The sequence below is a fragment of the Lissotriton vulgaris genome, chromosome 1_1 (assembly GCF_964263255.1).
Source record: "Lissotriton vulgaris chromosome 1_1, aLisVul1.2, whole genome shotgun sequence".
NCBI classification, from domain to species: domain Eukaryota; kingdom Metazoa; phylum Chordata; class Amphibia; order Caudata; family Salamandridae; genus Lissotriton; species Lissotriton vulgaris.
The window spans coordinates 617275768-617292994 of record NC_141685.1 but is presented as its reverse complement, the minus strand read 5'-3'; the positions used below and the strand labels follow the sequence as shown (position 1 = coordinate 617292994).

At 44.1% G+C, this 17227-nt stretch overlaps 1 protein-coding gene across 3 annotated transcripts in view; it reads right to left on the bottom strand.

Moving 5' to 3' along the window:
• The window catches only part of DNAJB4 (DnaJ heat shock protein family (Hsp40) member B4), a 261275-nt gene that overhangs the window by 143571 nt on the left and 100477 nt on the right, over positions 1 to 17227 (bottom strand). For all 3 annotated transcript variants that reach the window (XR_015308304.1, XM_086954216.1, XM_086954217.1), the window contains exon 2: positions 15620 to 16194. Coding sequence is in view for 2 of the 3 variants with exons in the window: in XM_086954216.1 (XP_086810342.1) it covers positions 15620 to 16194 (575 nt within the window). In the remaining variant the exon portion in view is untranslated. The remainder of the gene's footprint in view (positions 1 to 15619; positions 16195 to 17227) is intronic.

Here is a 17227-nt window from a genome sequence, read left to right as displayed (position 1 = left end):
GGGGAGGAGCAGAGCGGTCCAGAATACTGTGCCCACTGGGTTTTTTAAGGTATCCCTCTGTTTCCGGCGTTTCTCTCAGGGTGTATTAGGGTTGGGTTAAACAGTGTTCTTAGAATGTGCTGGACAGTCAAGATGTGATGTCTTAGTAAACAGCTATGGTTTCAAAATCTGTTTTCTTTAGGGGTTTTCCAGTTTAATTTTTTGAGGGTTGGGGCAGGAGGGGAAGGATAGAAAAGAGGCACCACCTATGGTTGGATAAAGATGCATAAAAACTAATTTATGTTGCTAGGGAGGAGAAGGTCTGATTCACCATCACGCAGGCTCAGGGGCTGGAAAAGAGTGGCTGGGAAGGGATCAGGTGGATGAAGGATGGAGCAGAACAAAAGTGAAAGGTGTTTCTGAGGCATCAGAGTGGAGGGGATGTGAGGATGAAGATCATGAGTTAGAGCATGGGTTCTTACAAACTTTCTCTCGGGGGCCAAATTTACAGTGTAGTTTGTGGCCGAGGGTAGCACCATTGGGGGCGGGGTCAGTGGGGGAGGGGGCGGGCTAGAGCACAAAAAAAGTGACCATGAGGTTGAACACAGGGCCCTGTAGTGGACGCCTTTGTCCACCGAGCCACCAGACCCGGCATACACATGTTTCTCTCTCTCTATCTCCCTCCCTCTCTCTATCTCTCTCTCTCCCTCCCTCTCTCCCATTCTCTCTCTCTGTCTCTCTCTGTCTCCCTCACTCTGCCTGTCTCCCTCTCTCTCTCCCTTTCTCTCTCTGTCTCCCTCTCTGTCTCTCTGTCTCCCTCTCTCTGTCTCCCTCCGTCTCCCTCTGTCTGTCTTTATCTGTCTCCCTGTGCCTGTCGCCCTTCTTCCATCTGTCTCCCTCTGTCTCCCTCCTTCTGTCTCCCTCTCCGTCTCTCTGTCTCTGTCTGTCTCTGCCTGCCCCTGTCCCTGTCTCTACCTCTATCTGTCTCTGTCTGTCTCTGTCTCGCTGTCTGTCTCTCTCTACCTTTATCTGCCTCTGCCTCTGTCAGTCTGTCCCTGTCTCTGTCTCTATCTAGCTTTCCATGCCCTGTCTGTATCTGTCTCTGCCTCTATCTGTCTCTGTCTCTATATGTCTCTATCTGTCTCTGCCTCTATCTGTCTCTGTCTCTATCTGTCAGTCTGTCCCTGTCTCTGTCTATCTCTGTCTCTATCTGTCTCTGTCTGTTTCTGTCTCTATCTGTCTCTGTGCCTCGGTAAACATCACATCACAGGCTCTTAATGCACACCTCATCCGGCTCTCACCCCTGCTGCTCTCCATCACCTCAACCGGCTCTCACTCCCTGCTGCCCTCCGTCACCTCACCCGGCACTCCCGCCCTGCTGCCCTCCGTCTCCTCACCCGGCTCTCACTCCTCTTGGCCCTCTATCACCTCACCCGGCTCTCACACCCTGCTGTCCTCTGTCACCTCACCTGGCTCTCACACCCTGCTGTCCTCGGTCACCCTGTGATTTCACAGCTTGGATCAAACCGCATATAATTAATAGTCCTAAAACACAGGACTTATGTTTGTGCTCGCTTTCAATTTCTACACACCATTATCTTCATGTTCCAATTGGCGATTGGTATGTCTGTGGTCGTGTTCCTTGTTGTTGTTGATGGGCTGTAAATGGAAAACAAACTTTTCTCTCTCTCTAACTCTCTCTCTCTCTCATTCTGTTTCTCTTTCTCTCTTCAGCTGTCTCTTTTCTCTTCATCTGTGTCCCTCTTTCGCTTTACCTTATCTTCCTGCCTGTGACTGCGTTTCTCCATGTATTGTCTCTTTTCTAGTTTTTTGCTCTATCCTCCCCATCATTTTTAAGAGGACACACTGACATAGCTTGCATGACACTCTTTCATGGAAAATTCCAGTGAAGTGCAGGGCCACATACAGCATCACCTAGTTGGCTTTGGCAATGATATGATTATTCTATGTTACTTTCTGACACACTTAATACCAAGTTAGCAATTTACCCCTTTATTATACAACAGCCCCCGATTTCCTTTGCAGTTTGCCATCCACTTTCAGCCTCTGTCACCTCACCCCACGTGTGTCAACCGGGACTGAGACAGCTTCCCGGGGGCACACACAGCCGCACCCGAGTACTTCACAGGTCTTTAAAAGACTGCTAACGAGGCATTGTTGTATTTCATCTCTTGTCAGCGCCCCTGCATCTCCACTCTGACTATCTGGAATTGCCCAGCCCCCATAGAGCAGAGTATCTTGGAGTCTGCGCTGCTGCAACCAGCGGAGTTTGCTGACACTATTTAAAAAAAAAAACACAGGTACTATGTCTGCAAGGTCCTCGGGCCGCCAAGGAAGGCTTGCCGGGATACTGGCGGCCCGCAGGCTGTACTATGAGTACCTGTGAGTTAGAGGAACAGCTTCTCTTTTGGCTCTGTAGGCTCGTTCTAAGGATTATGGCTGGGCATTGGTTGTCTGGGGTGGTAGGGCATTTGTTAATTAGTCAATAGCTAATTTAGCATTCTTTAGCTTTAATGCTAATGATATCAATAACAAGACTAGGAGGACAGTCATGTTTGTGTGGCTAAAAGAATTCAAGCCCAGCTTAATTTATTACAGGAGAAACAATGAGTGTTAGAAAGGGAGAACAACGAGAAAGTGAGACATCTAGGTGCATGGAATGCATTTTTCTTCAGCTAGGATGAGACAGAGAGGGTTTGCTACCTAGCTAAGGAAAGACCTACAGGGAAAATATCATCAGGTAGCTATGGACCAGATGGGGCATTGGGCCATTCTCCCAAAAGAGTTGGGACTATGTAAGATCAATGTTGGATGTTATTATGGCCCAGTCATTGATGGTCCCAGTCATCTTCAATAACTGGCATGGTTCTTATGGACCCTATCTGAGGAGGTCATCCTGGGGGCAGGGCGGGGGGATTTGAATTCTTTACCAGATCCAGTTCTGGACTCCTCCAACTTATCACACACCCAGCATAAAAGATATACAGAGAATTGTGACGAAGCGCCCATGGATCACTTATGGACCTACAAGAAGTGCGAAACATGTTGACCATTCCATCTTTTTAATACACATTCACACGTATCCTGAGAGCAGCGGGAAGACACTTATCCTCCCTCCACATTTTTTCCAAAGAGGAGCTCCAGCATCATACCACATTTTAACCTTACCATTCGGACCCCTGAATAAAATTAGGTTCCAGGTACCGACTGGTGATTTTAACTCACTCACCCACTCACGATCCTAGGCCCACATACCCACTGCGGCGTCTCCTTAAAAGATCTCCGATAAAGAGCCCTCAAGTAGGGCCTGTGGAGGACAGCAGCGCCAACCCCACAAGGAGCAACGCCCGATGATGAAGCATGACACTCACAAAGGTGTGTAAGGGCACTATATCCAAAAGGAGGGATTACCCCATCACCCTTAAACACCCAACTTCACTGAGATTGACCACGCCCATATTTCACTTTCAACCAGAAAAGGTTGTGACTTTCTTTTGACCTTAGGAACTGCTACCCCCTAGTGTTGAATACGTTGATCTTTGGGAGCATGGGTACTGGACCTACTCCTCTTCTAATAGATCCCGCCCCCCCCTCTACAATGTGTCAAGATTATTATCTGGTGTCCTTAGCATAACTGTTATGCCGTCTGCCAGTGGAGTCTTCTAGTTTTGATTATTCAGTTCTTCTCCAGATGTTGGAAGCCCAGAATATCAATTATGTATCCTGGTGTGTGAAAACCCCCAAAACTCAAAAAGAAGTCAATGCAAAATTCCTTCTCAATTTGTGACACTCAGGCAGAGGATTTTCTTAAGCCAAAGTATCCCCTGGGTTAAAACCGAAACACTGTTAGGCTTTTGTAGTTTCCTGCCACCCGCTTTATCTAAAGAAATTTCACATAAATGGACAGATCTAAATATAATGAAGAAAGGGGACTTTTTCATGGGTCCCAGTGGCATGTCTTTATGTATGCTGTTTTTGGGTAAAACGCTTCACAGTCAGCATCCTTTTTTTATGCACGACCAAATAAAAGCTATCTTAGGCAATATTAACGGGACCAACATCAAGTCTTACAATGAGATACTAAAGGATCCGTTCAAGGGAGATGGAGTCAATCTTTTTTTTAGATTTTGGTATCAGGCACAGAGCCCAGACTCTACGCGTTTGGTAGAAGTAGATAGAAGTAAATGAATGCAGCATGCAGGGATTGATATAAGTAACAGTCAATGAGAGAGGAATATCGGCTTGAGCTTCACCCTTTTAGGGGTGAGAACTTTCAGCCTATGGCATTTTTAAATGGGTGGATGATCTATCCAACGCTACAGGTTTTGAATAAATGCTCCCTTCAGAACCAGGGAATTGCCCAAAATGTAGCTCTGAGAGAGACTGGCTACACATGTTCTAGTTCTGTAATTCCCTTAAATTGTTTTTGGTAAGGTGTATTCAGGGTGATAAGCTGGACCATCCAGAGAATGTTTGTTCCTTTGTCGAGAGTAGCCCTGCTTGGTCTGGCGGACTGGTGCTTTAAAAAAACTCTCGAAGTCTGGAATTTTACTTTTACTGCAATGATAACTGCGCAGTCACTAAGCACTTCCCACTCAAAGCCTCCGGCTGGGCCCAGCTTTGAGCAATGGGTAACGAATATGAAGAAAGTTAGTCATTGAGAACCCTGGTTTCATGCCAGGATAAATTGGTATGTTACATGCCATAGAAATTGTAGATGCTGGGCTGGTAAGGTATAGGACAGTGGAGAGAAGGCACAGGCATAGAAGGGAAGAGGGTATGCAGAAGCACTTTTTATAGAGGTCAGGGAGGCATTAGTCGGGTCAAGCGCCTCTTTTAGGAGATGGTATGAAGATTGTGAACAGTCATTTTAGGGGAAAGGCCAGGAGGACGATGTCTGGAAGGTGGGAACATGTGTTATTTAATGGGCTTTTTAAGACCTCATTTAAGATCTTGGATGTATTGGGCATGTGTTGATGAGGGCTCAATGTGGTAGAAGTTTTTTTAGACTATGCTTTACAGTTTACAGATAAATGTCTCTCACATGGGTAATTTATTTTGACATGTGTCTTCTCCATTTTGGTCAGAGAGTACCGATGATATTGTTCCTCTGTAATCCCCTTTTCTATAAAAAAAATATATATATATATATTTCTACCACTTGAGTTACATTGAATTTACAGATTAATCAAACTTGGTTTGGATTGCTAAGTGTTTTACATTGTTTAAAAAATATTGGGGATAATTAAGTCATACATAACACATTTCTTTGGAGGTCTGCAATGCAGTTCAGATCAATCTACTGAATGTGAATGAAAATATAATCAAATACAGACCTGGATTATCCTTGTGGGTCCTCCTCTTCACCCAGATTGGGATTCAGTCCCAGCTCATAGCAATCTCTTGTAGCCTGTCAGTCATAATCCAAGCACTGCTGCTTACTGCGGCCAAGTGGGCTGCAGTCAACTGAACAGAGAGCACTAGTTAAACTTCTCTCTGTAGTCCTGCAGTCTAAACATGGTACCTCTCAGCCCTTCCTCTGTTAAACTCTTTGCCAATAGGTCTAGTTAGAAGCATTGCATATAGCAGCATGGCTAAGGTGCAAAGTGCCCCCCTGTTTGTTAGTTGGGTAGGAAAGTATAACCAAAATTGAAGTTCACGACGCCCCTAAGGGCCTTTGGTCCCATTCCCCTTGCATCTTCTGCACGCTTGACAGCTATGCCCCTGACAACAATTCAGTAATCGTATTCATCTTGAACCAGAGTTTAATTGGAACAGGTGTCTGACAGCCCTCGCACCATAGCTCATTTTAAAGGACCACGGATTACTTGAGATATTCACATTCATTGTTGCACTAAATTCACAGTGGCCAGATAGTTGCATAGTCTGTATGAAAGAACTGCTGATCCAGTAACATTGATAATTGTGAGGGATACACAAATTTAAATGCTACTACATCAAAGGGACAGATGCTCCATTGTCACAAGGCATTTTCCAGACACTGAAATATGCATCAAGCAAGGATAATCCAAGCTCACCTCCCATTGGATGATTAGGCCAATGCTAGGCCAGGGCAGCACTATAATGCCTGTGTGCCTCCCATTAAACCATTCATTGATGTGGAGTGGTAGGCCTGGTTCAGGCAGAGGTGTGGCTAGATATAAATTAAGATTAAACGAATTAGAGCTCACAAATCTCCCCACAACAGGCAAGTAACACATAAAGGCATGGTTATCATTGAATCCTGGTTCATGTGTTTTGTTTGGTTTTGTTTTGTTGGATTGCAAATAACAGAATGCAAAAATAAAAACAGCAGCAAACAAGCTACCCAGATCAACAGGGAAAAACTCAGAATGAGTCCATCCTAGCAGAAATGCTGAAGGTTGCTTATTTGAAACAAATGGCAAAATGCAGTGCATGTATTGTTTTTTCATATATACTGGGTAAATTTTGTTGTGTACCAGTAAAGCACTGTACGTAGATATAGTGCTTCACTGTGAGATATTGGGTTGTTAGTTGAGAGGGGTGTGAGCCCTTCTCAAGCAGCAGCCACAATCCTTGTCAGGCTGAACCACAAAAGTCACTAAATTAACCTGTGCCCAAACTTCTGATAGATTGGTGCAAAAAAGCAGTCAGGCTTAACTTAGAGGCAATGTGGAAAGTATTTATGCAGCACATAAACAGTAATAAAATGAAAGCCTACCACAAGAAAAATTCCACACTATTTTCGAAAAAATGAGTCAACTTTAACAAATTATCTGACACCAAAACAACAAAAATCCAATGAACTGAACCGGAGATATGCAATTTCAAAGATTTAATATAAGTTTAGCACCTAAAAGCACAACGTGCCACTCCCAGTTATCTGGTCATGTGAGACTGGGTGAATATTACAAATTCAGGTCAACCGAGATGGAGTGCAGGTCAGATATAGGGACTAGGTTAGTCCTGCTGAAAAAGTTATCTTCTAAAGTGTCACTGGAAAGAGCTCTGCTTGCCGTGGACAAGGCCACGAGGAGCATGGAGAGCGTCACAGATTCATGTCACTGAAGCATGAAGAGCAGGCTGGTTGTCGTGGACGGTCATTGCTGTAGTGCGAAGATTCTGCTGGACACTGTGGATGGTCGTTGTTGGAGAATCATGTTGGTTGTCACTACAGGACTGTCAATCCTGTAGCGTGAAACGCAGATCTTTCTTCTGCCGGGCGACAGGCCAGTTGTCGCAGACAGTAGTTGGTGTACCACAGAGATTCTGTTTGACATCCCAGATGGTCGCTGCTGGATATTCATGTTGGTGGTCTCTAGGGGCTGTTGATACTATAGCGCAAAGTGCAGATATTGCTTTTCCGGTAGTCGCTGTTGATCACTATAGTGTGCGAAGAGTCAGGGTCACTGTAGTTCGCATTGGCAGACAGCATGGGCGAAAAGATCTTGGTTTGAACTGGCCTGTTCGCAGTCACAAAGAGCCCACATCATCAGGATTTCACCTTTTAGAGTCAGAGGAGTGCACTGTGATGCCAGCCTAGGTACCAGGAGAGGCACCTCTTGGGGATCAGGGACACAATCTTGCCGAGTCCAACAGGGCCCAGGCTGTTCCAGTTGTAGATCACATTGCAGGTCCAGGCAGCAGGTCAGCTGGGCTGAGTCAGGGAGGCCTCTGGAGCTCTCTTGAGCTCATAACAGGCGGTCAGTCATCTGACCCTTGGTGGAGTCACTTAGAAAGGAGGAAGAGAGCAGGTCTAGTCTTCCTTCTCAGCAAGTAGGACAGGTCTCAAGCAGAAGGGCAGCAAGGTGTCCTTCTTCTGTAGTATCCAAAGGCTAAGGAGTGTACTGAAGAGTTGGGCTGAGAGTTCCATTTTTATAACAGGTGCACACTTTGAAGTGGAAGAAACTTTGGAAGTCTTCCCCCTACAGAAGTGTCTGAATTTCCATACCTCATTGTCCTGGTCCCAAGCTACCTGGGGTCACAATAGGGTAGTGTGCAATCCTTTGTGTGTTAGCTGGGCCAGTGCCTTTGAAGTGCAAGTGTAGTAGGTGACAGCTCCACCCCCCCCATCAAGACAGTATGGCCCATTTTGCCAACACCCAGACACTGTATTGTGATGCTGTCTGGGAGGAATACACAAAGGGCAACTGCCAACTACACCTGGTCATGTGACCCAGGAAAAGGCTACAGGCACCAAATGGTTAGTGCAAGAAAATGTCAACTTTCTAAAACTGTTTGTCGTGACAGACTTATGTGCTAAAAAAATGTATTCACCCACACCATCAATTCATCTTCCTTTACGGTATGAGAAACCAAGTTATTAGTCTGTGTTTAATTCGTCAGTGAGGATTGCTTAATATTTCATATACCTTTACCTGCTAACCCTTACGGAGCGGTAACATTAAATTATAATTCATTACCCAGCATGTTTAAGAAAAAAGACATGTATATAACCCAAACACACAAATGCAATAGTTAGTCGTGCTTATTTCTTAGGGTATCTTTACTTCGGAACCAATGAATCAAATGTACTGTGTGAGACAATACAAACAATGCACAGGAATACTTTTTCATGAATATCACATACAGAAGTAGATGGCATACGTTCCAAGGAACAGTACTACATACTACAACATAATGACTTGTATTCTTACATATTCAAGTGTCCAACATATATATTCACATGTAATGGTCTTTCTGAGATTGTGTCTGACAGAAACCACTGAATGATAACAAGTTCAAACTGCTTGAAACCTTTTTTCCCTCAGTGTTCAGTTCCTAAATTACCATATGGCCCTTGGTGCTGTAAGTTGAAATCCTTCAGACTTTAGAGGGGTTCGTCAAGGCAGGTTATGTACAAATTTTCCAATCAGCAGCGAGATGGCCAATCAACACCAGTCCCAGAGCTGAAAAATAAAATGGTAATAAAGTTTAGTTATTTCCATTTTATTTTTCAGCAACCAACCCATCTCAAACTGAGTGTCAGGACGGGGCGGGGCCAATGCTGTTGAGTGGCTACAGAGAGCTGTGGGTTTAAGCTTAAAATGTGCATTTCTCTTTGGCTTGCCGTCTTGTGACAGCCAGCCAGACATGCACACTGTAAACTTCTCTAATCTAGCTGTCTTAGACAACTGGGATACCGGAAGCGCAGGCTTCCAGTGTTCTTGAGAGCGCTGAGTGAGGCCGCTCCCTTCAATTCTGGCACTGCTTTCATGCTGGTGAGAGCAGCACCAGGATTTGGTTAGAGGAGTTGGCTGGGTCCCGAGTTCGACCCTGCCATCAAAGACTGAAGGAGGGGGGACATCGCATCATGGAGGAAGGTCAGTCTACTTTATATATATATATATATATATATATATATATATATATATATATATATATATATATATATATATATATATATATATATATATATATATATATATATATATATATATATATATATATATATATATCACGCTCCTGGTTCCACCTCTGCAGCGAGCACTCTTGTTGACGGGTGCAGCCAGTGTGGAGGTGGGTCCACACAAATTATTCACGCTCCGGTTTCCAAGTAAGAAACACGCTGCACTCTCAGGGACCCTTTTGGCAAAAGATTCTTTATTGCAAGGACGCGTTTCGGCATGGATGCCTCATCAGCTTGCTAGAGGACAACGCCCTCCTTTCTGTTAATGAATTTAAACAGGTAAGTTGATAACCATTGGTTGTGGCCGCTCCTCATGGAAAGGGGACTGTTTTAATCCAGTGAGCAAAGTCTTATCCCACCTTGATGCATAGTGGGACATGTGGTCTGCGGGTTATCTGAGAGTCACTCATTCAAATGATATGCATCCTGTGACATTCAGGTACTGCTCAGAGAACCGTCCATTCAATGTTCGGGCACTATTAACCTGTCCCTTGTGAAGCAGACCAACAGAAGACTTGCATGTGCCACAACTGAGAGAGCGCTGTTGTGTGAATCTTCTCCCGGGGCCCCCTCGTCGTCTACCTTCAGATCCACTCGGCACTTTCGCGGGAGTCGGTCGTATGGCCGTTAGTCCCACAGCAATGATGGCTGTCGATTTTATCGGCGGTTGCGCGTCGTTTTCCTGCTGGTGGTGCCACTGCTATTAACATCACGCTCCTGGTTCCACCTCTGTAGCAAGCACTCTTGTTGACGGGTCCAGCCAGTGTGGAGGTGGGTCCACACAAATTATTCACGCTCCGGTTTCCAAGAAAGAAACACGCTGTACTCTCAGGGACCCTTTTGGCGAAAGATTCTTTATTGCAAGGACGCGTTTCGGCGTGGATGCCTCATCGGCTTGCTAGAAGACAACGGCCTCCTTTCTGTTAATGAATTTAAACAGGTAAGTTGATAACCATTGGTTGTGGCCGCTCGCATTGGAAAAGGGGACTGTTTTAATCCAGTGAGCAAAGTCTTATCCCACCTTGATGCATAGTGGGACATGTGGTCTGCGGGTTATCTGAGAGTCACTCATTCAAATGATATGCATCCTGTGACATTCAGGTACTGCTCAGAGAACCGTCCATTCAATGTTCGGGCACTATTAACCTGTCCCTTGTGAAGCAGACCAACAGAAGACTTGCATGTGCCACAACTGAGAGAGCGCTGTTGTGTGAATCTTCTCCCGGGGCCCCCTCGTCGTCTACCTTCAGATCCACTCGGCACTTTCGCGGGAGTCGGTCGTATGGCCGTTAGTCCCACAGCAATGATGGCTGTCGATTTTATCGGCGGTTGCGCGTCGTTTTCCTGCTGGTGGTGCCACTGCTATTAACATCACGCTCCTGGTTCCACCTCTGTAGCAAGCACTCTTGTTGACGGGTCCAGCCAGTGTGGAGGTGGGTCCACACAAATTATTCACGCTCCGGTTTCCAAGAAAGAAACACGCTGCACTCTCAGGGACCCTTTTGGCGAAAGATTCTTTATTGCAAGGACGCGTTTCGGCGTGGATGCCTCATCGGCTTGCTAGAAGACAACGGCCTCCTTTCTGTTAATGAATTTAAACAGGTAAGTTGATAACCATTGGTTGTGGCCGCTCGCATTGGAAAAGGGGACTGTTTTAATCCAGTGAGCAAAGTCTTATCCCACCTTGATGCATTGTGGGACATGTGGTCTGCGGGTTATCTGAGAGTCACTCATTCAAATGATATGCATCCTGTGACATTCAGGTACTGCTCAGAGAACCGTCCATTCAATGTTCAGGTACTATTACCCTGTCCCTTGTGAAGCAGACCAACAGAAGACTTGCATGTGCCACAACTGAGAGAGCGCTGTTGTGTGAATCTTCTCCCGGGGCCCCCTCGTCGTCTACCTTCAGATCCACTCGGCACTTCCGCGGGAGTCGGTCGTATGGCCGTTAGTCCCACAGCAATGATGGCTGTCGATTTTATCGGCGGTTGCGCGTCGTTTTCCTGCTGGTGCTGCCACTGCTATTAACATCAAGCTCCTGGTTCCACCTCTGCAGCGAGCACTCTTGTTGACGGGTGCAGGCAGTGTGGAGGTGGGTCCACACAAATTATTCACGCTCCGGTTTCCAAGAAAGAAACACGCTGCACTCTCAGGGACCCTTTTGGCAAAAGATTCTTTATTGCAAGGACGCGTTTCGGCGTGGATGCCTCATCAGCTTGCTAGAAGACAACGCCCTCCTTTCTGTTAATGAATTTAAACAGGTAAGTTGATAACCATTGGTTGTGCCCGCTCGTCAACTTGAGAGTGCAGCGTGTTTCTTTCTTGGAAACCGGAGCGTGAATATATATATATATATATATATATTTTGTTTTATTTTTTTATCAACCACCTCAACACCACCCTCGGTACATGCCAGCTGCCACTGCAATGAGGAGCACATTTTCCAGAATGACCCAGATGTTAGCCATTTAGGATGCATACTAATACTGTTTGAAGTACTGGCAGGTGGCACAAAGGTAGATTTATGAAACCTACAGACAGATGACAGTTTTCTGCAATGTGGTTCCTGCCGGAGCGCCCAACAGCGGGTGCAGGCGTTGGGCCAAACCAGTGGCCACAACCATTTTTTTTTAATAAAGGATGCCGCACTCTGGAATCTTGGAAAGTGTGATTCTTTACAGAGCCAGTCTGTTACAGCGACGTGTTTCGGCCAGCATGGCCTTTCTCACGGACAGATGACAGTATACAATCCCTGTCAGTGTAAGCAAGAGAATTTGTTCTAAAGCAATCTTCACAGCCTTCACTCCCACAAGATGGACTGTGATCAGAAAGACTTTACAATGTAGTGGCTATTCCTTAGCCTACATGAGCAGCTGCAAGAAAGACCAGTACTAGATGCCCACTACTTGTTCACAGAAAAAGCTCTGGCGGGGCTGATGCACAGCAGAACTGCTATAATCTGGGAGAAATAGGGTTTTACGACTGATTTCCAGGGTCAATTCTGCACCTAGATGGATTCCTAAGTACCATACAGGCTTTGCTGGTGTTGGGGAAAAGTCCATTATCTGAGGACAGACTACCTTGTTCGAGGTGTCAAAATCCTTACTAGTTAGAAGGAGTTCAGTAGGATTTAACTTTAGAGTGGACATTCACCACCAAATCAAAGTCATACAGTTAGTTAAGTTGTCATTCCTTAGCGTCTATCCTTTCCTCCGGTCGATATTTATGAATAACACCTCCATCAGCATATATATATATATATATATATATATATGAAACAGTGCCCGTCCTGGCGCAAGCCTGCGCCGCCAATTAGTATTGCAATTGGTTTTCCAAAAAGAACGAAGAGTTGAACCCAGATTTGGTGCAAAACAACAAAGTGCTTTATTTAAGTATGTTGCTGAGCCCGTCCGCCATTACGCGTTTCGACTGTCTCCACAGTCTTGGTCACATGGTTATATATATATATATGATCAAGGTCGCCTGGACGGCCGAAACGTGTCGTGACTACTTGCTAAAATAAATTAATGCTGGCACACTAAGAAGGTCTGCGCTTGTCATTCTGCGTGCAAGCAGAGGAGTATTGTTGCAAGTTGGCAGTTATATGAAACAGCTACTTCGCCAGGTTGGGGTGTACAGGATTCTCTCATAGAAATGATGAGACATAGCTTGCCCATTCCAGTGTTTATATGTGGCCTCTAGAAAGAGTAGATGGCTTTACCCTCTAAAACGTAGTATTTCTTCATTTTGTGGCTGCCTCACAGACCTCTACCTCACGTTAGACTGATTTGTCTGAGAACCAAGGCTTCTTTGAACTTCTAGATATTAATGGTTTGTTTCACTGTAGTGCTAGAGGCAATTAATCCAATATAATTTATGTGAATCAATGAAATCAAGGGAAAAGGAAAACTAAGAACCCACATTGGAGGAAATCAAACAATGGAAAACCAAGTTTAAGGAATAACAATTTAAGAAAACATTTGAAAGGAAAGATAGTTTTAGGGAAAAATCTAAATTAAATTAAAATATGGTGGAGTTTAGGACTACTGTGGAGTTTTTGAGCTAAGGGATGAGTAATATTTAGGGTGATGAGGGTTTTTAGGGGTCAGGAATAATTGGAGTTCTAACAGAGAAAGGGGTATTTAGGGTTCAGAGATGGGTAGACCGTAGGGGTGTTGAGGGGTTTTAGAGTCCTTGGATGGGCAGAGTATAGGTCTGGTGAGAGTTTTTTGGGTTCAATTATTGGTAGCAGCTGGGGTGGTGAAGAATTTTCAGGATACGTGGGGGTTGGAATTTAGGGTGGTAAGAAGTTTTAAAGATTCAGGGAAGGATGGAGTTTAGATGTAGAAAGGGATTTTAAGTGTTCAGGGATGAGTAGTTTTGGGTGACGAGGAATTCTTAAGGGGCACTAATTGCGTTTTTTTATGGACGGTGAGGATTTTAGGGGTCAGGGATGTGGCTGTTCTGAGGTGTTTTAATGGGTGGGTGGGATTTAGGCATAAAAAGGGATTTTAGGGTTCGGAGTTGGGTGGAGTTCGGGATTGTGAGTGATTTTAGGGTTCAGGAATGTTGAATTTTTTGGATAGAAATGGCTTTTAGGCTTCAGAGATGAGTGTAATTTAAGTGTGGTGAGGGATTGTAGGGGGGAAGGGAATGATGGTGATTAGGGGTTGGGAGTGGTCAGCAATGCAGGGTGTTTATGAGTGGTGATGTGTCACCAAAATCAAAGCATCCAAAGTAAATGTTTGACAATATAAAATATATCAATATGAAATAATGTCCCTTGAAGTAAATCACTGAAATAAATACTCGGCTAAAACTGTTTCTGAGAGTAAGACCTGCAACCACTGCATTTGCACTTAAAAAAAGGAGCATTCAAACCAATTTTGAGCAAAAAGACATTTTATGAATTGGTTTCTATGAAAATGTAAATGCCATTCAGTTCATTAACCAGTTTAGATAAAATTGTTTCTCTGAAATAGTATTCCATGAAATCATTTTCCATGAAATCACATACAACCTACCCAAGGCCCTGGTAATATATGCAGAGACTTCAATATGGCTTTTTTCCAGTGGGTATGATAATTACAAGTGTTTCAAGGTTCATGTTCCTCCAGTCAAATAACCCCTCCTGCTCCGAAAATAATAAATAACACACATACACATACACATGCACATACATACACAAAACACACTCCCAAGATGTATAGACTATTCCAAAGAAAATGGTAAATCTAGAAAGTAGTAATAAGCCAAAGGTTTTCTCTACACAGTGAAAGTTATTTTCCATAAAGTCAAACCACTCACTCCCTCTTCAAGTTCATGCAGTTTGGGATGATACTTTCCTCTTTCCCAACTTGAAAACACACTTTCGACAAAATGTTGTTTGTATATACTTACAATTGTATCTATGCTGACAAACTATCTGCAAATATGTTGTGAATCTTACAAAGGCTTGATTATTTCGGAATTTTACAAAAAGTTTGCCTGATGATATCATCTGTCACATCGCTATCTTTTTCTATTCCCACCCATATCTGAAACATGTAAAACAGGAAGGCACGTCAGTTTGGCAGACATTTGGCAAGATTTCTGCCTGCAAATCCTGAATCTGTTCATCAGGATTTCTCATTTAGATGGGGAGATGCACTCTTTTATGTTTGTATGCTAATGGTCTCTTTGAAGCTTACCTCATCTCTTATGATCCGGCTTATTTATGCTACATAAAACAAGAATAAAAATACAAAATACATTTCAAAATTAAGCTTGTGTTTCGTTTAGCACACTTTTAAAGCAAGCTGTCATTGTTTGAAATTAAATGTCCTGAGGGGGGTCTGACATTTGAGCACACAGAGGACAGCCTGGTAGTGAATGAGACAGGCAAGAGAAAATTGGGGGTGGGGTGAAACTATTGACAGTGTATATCATGACCATATGCCCTAGAAATCTGTGATAACAGCTCTTGGTCCCACCACTGTGTGTTAAGATGTCCTACAGTTGACAAAGGAAAAAGCAAGACATAAGAATAACATGTTTAATTTAGGAACAAAGACATTATAATTAAAATACTGTACAATCTGTTCCTGAGTCACTTGTGTTTCATGTTTAGGACAGGCAACCACAAAGATTAACGCCCTCAGCCAAGGACAATAATGTTTAATTAATTTTACTAAAGCACTTTTCCACTTGTACCCAATATTATCATGTGAAATATTATCAACTTACCTCCCTGAGGCTTATTTGTGCGTGGTAGATAATGTTTGAGCCATCTCTCTTAAAGTGTGCGTGTGGCTTATCTTTAATGACAAAAACAACATCTGCTGGGATGGTGTTGGGTAACTCATCGCCTTCATTGGGGAACGTTATCTTCGTACCTTCCTTCCATCCTTTTCTTATTTCAATTGTGAGAATTTTGTCCTCTGTTCGGATAGTTCGTCCATCTGGGTTTATCCTCTTCCTGGAAATCTTCATGCGTTTAGTACCGCCATTGTATATCTCCTCCAATGATACTCTTAGTTCATGAACAATGGGAGGGTCTTGCTTGCGTCGGAGTTGGCCACCCACTTGATTTCTTTCTCTAGGAAATCCATTCATGCTGAAACTACTGAAGGCACCAAAGGGATCTCCATCCACTTCCATATCCTCATCATCCCGGCGACTTGGCATCCTGCGCCCAAAGAACATCTCAAAGGGATTTGCTCCTCCAAAAAAAGCTGCAAATGTGGCATGTGGATCACCATGAAAAGTGTACTGGAAGCTACCACCTTGTCCATCGGATCCTCCAGCTCCTCCTTTCAGCCCTAAAAGATATAAGAACACAAACATTTAACAATCGATAAATTCAGGGGAAATATTTTTGACAATTTTGTGTCATTCAAAAAATCAAGAACTGAAATTTCAACCATTGGAATTCTTCCACAGGAAAGGCCTAGAGGATTTTTAGCACATGGCCTGCATTGTACCATGAACTACCTGAATTTAGTGAATAATGTGAATACGGTAATTCTTACTGTTAGAAATGGGCGTCTCTAGTAGGCAGAGGTATGTACCTTTTTTCCAAGTAGGGATACTTCTTTATAGTCAGGGTAAGGGAGTTACGCTCCTAAAATAACCCCTGCTCACCTCATTGGTAGCTTAGCACAAGCAGTCAGGCTTATCTCAGAAGCAGCGTTTAAAGCATTTGCACATAGCCAACAGTAATACAGTGAAAACAATACAAAAGGACACCACACCAGTTAAAATATTTCTAATATTTTTATATATCCAAAACAAGATCAAAACAATCTTGCAAACCTGAAGTATTCTTGCACTTTGCAAGAATACTTCAGGTTTGCAAAAATAACTTGAAAACACAGTTCTTCCAAGTCAGTGGCTCTGTTTGGGGCTACTGAGATATTGTAAATAACAGAATCCACAAGTTACGTCTGACTGTGTCGTTCAGGGGCATCCACAGACTCGTAAACAGTTCCTTTTGTGTTGCGGCTGACACGTTGGTGCGGGCCGATTGTGCCAATCATCGTGGTTGCCATGTGAAACGTATAGGTGAGGCGTGCAGTGCCCTCAAGTCGTGGTACAGGCAGCAGCTCAGTAACAGTCGTCCAGTGGTATCGGTGACACCAGGGCTGCGGTGCGGAGTGAAGGCAATGCTCGTTGGGGTGCTGACAGATCACAGTGCAGGTGACAGAGCATTTTTTGGGAAGCTGACATCGGTCAGTCCGGACTGCAGTGTGGGATTTGGCGGCGCGTCGTGAGACTTACGAGCGATGCTCTAATCCAAGATGCAGACATGGAAGTCACGGTCAGCGTGCAGTGATGGCGTTGGTGAGACCAGGA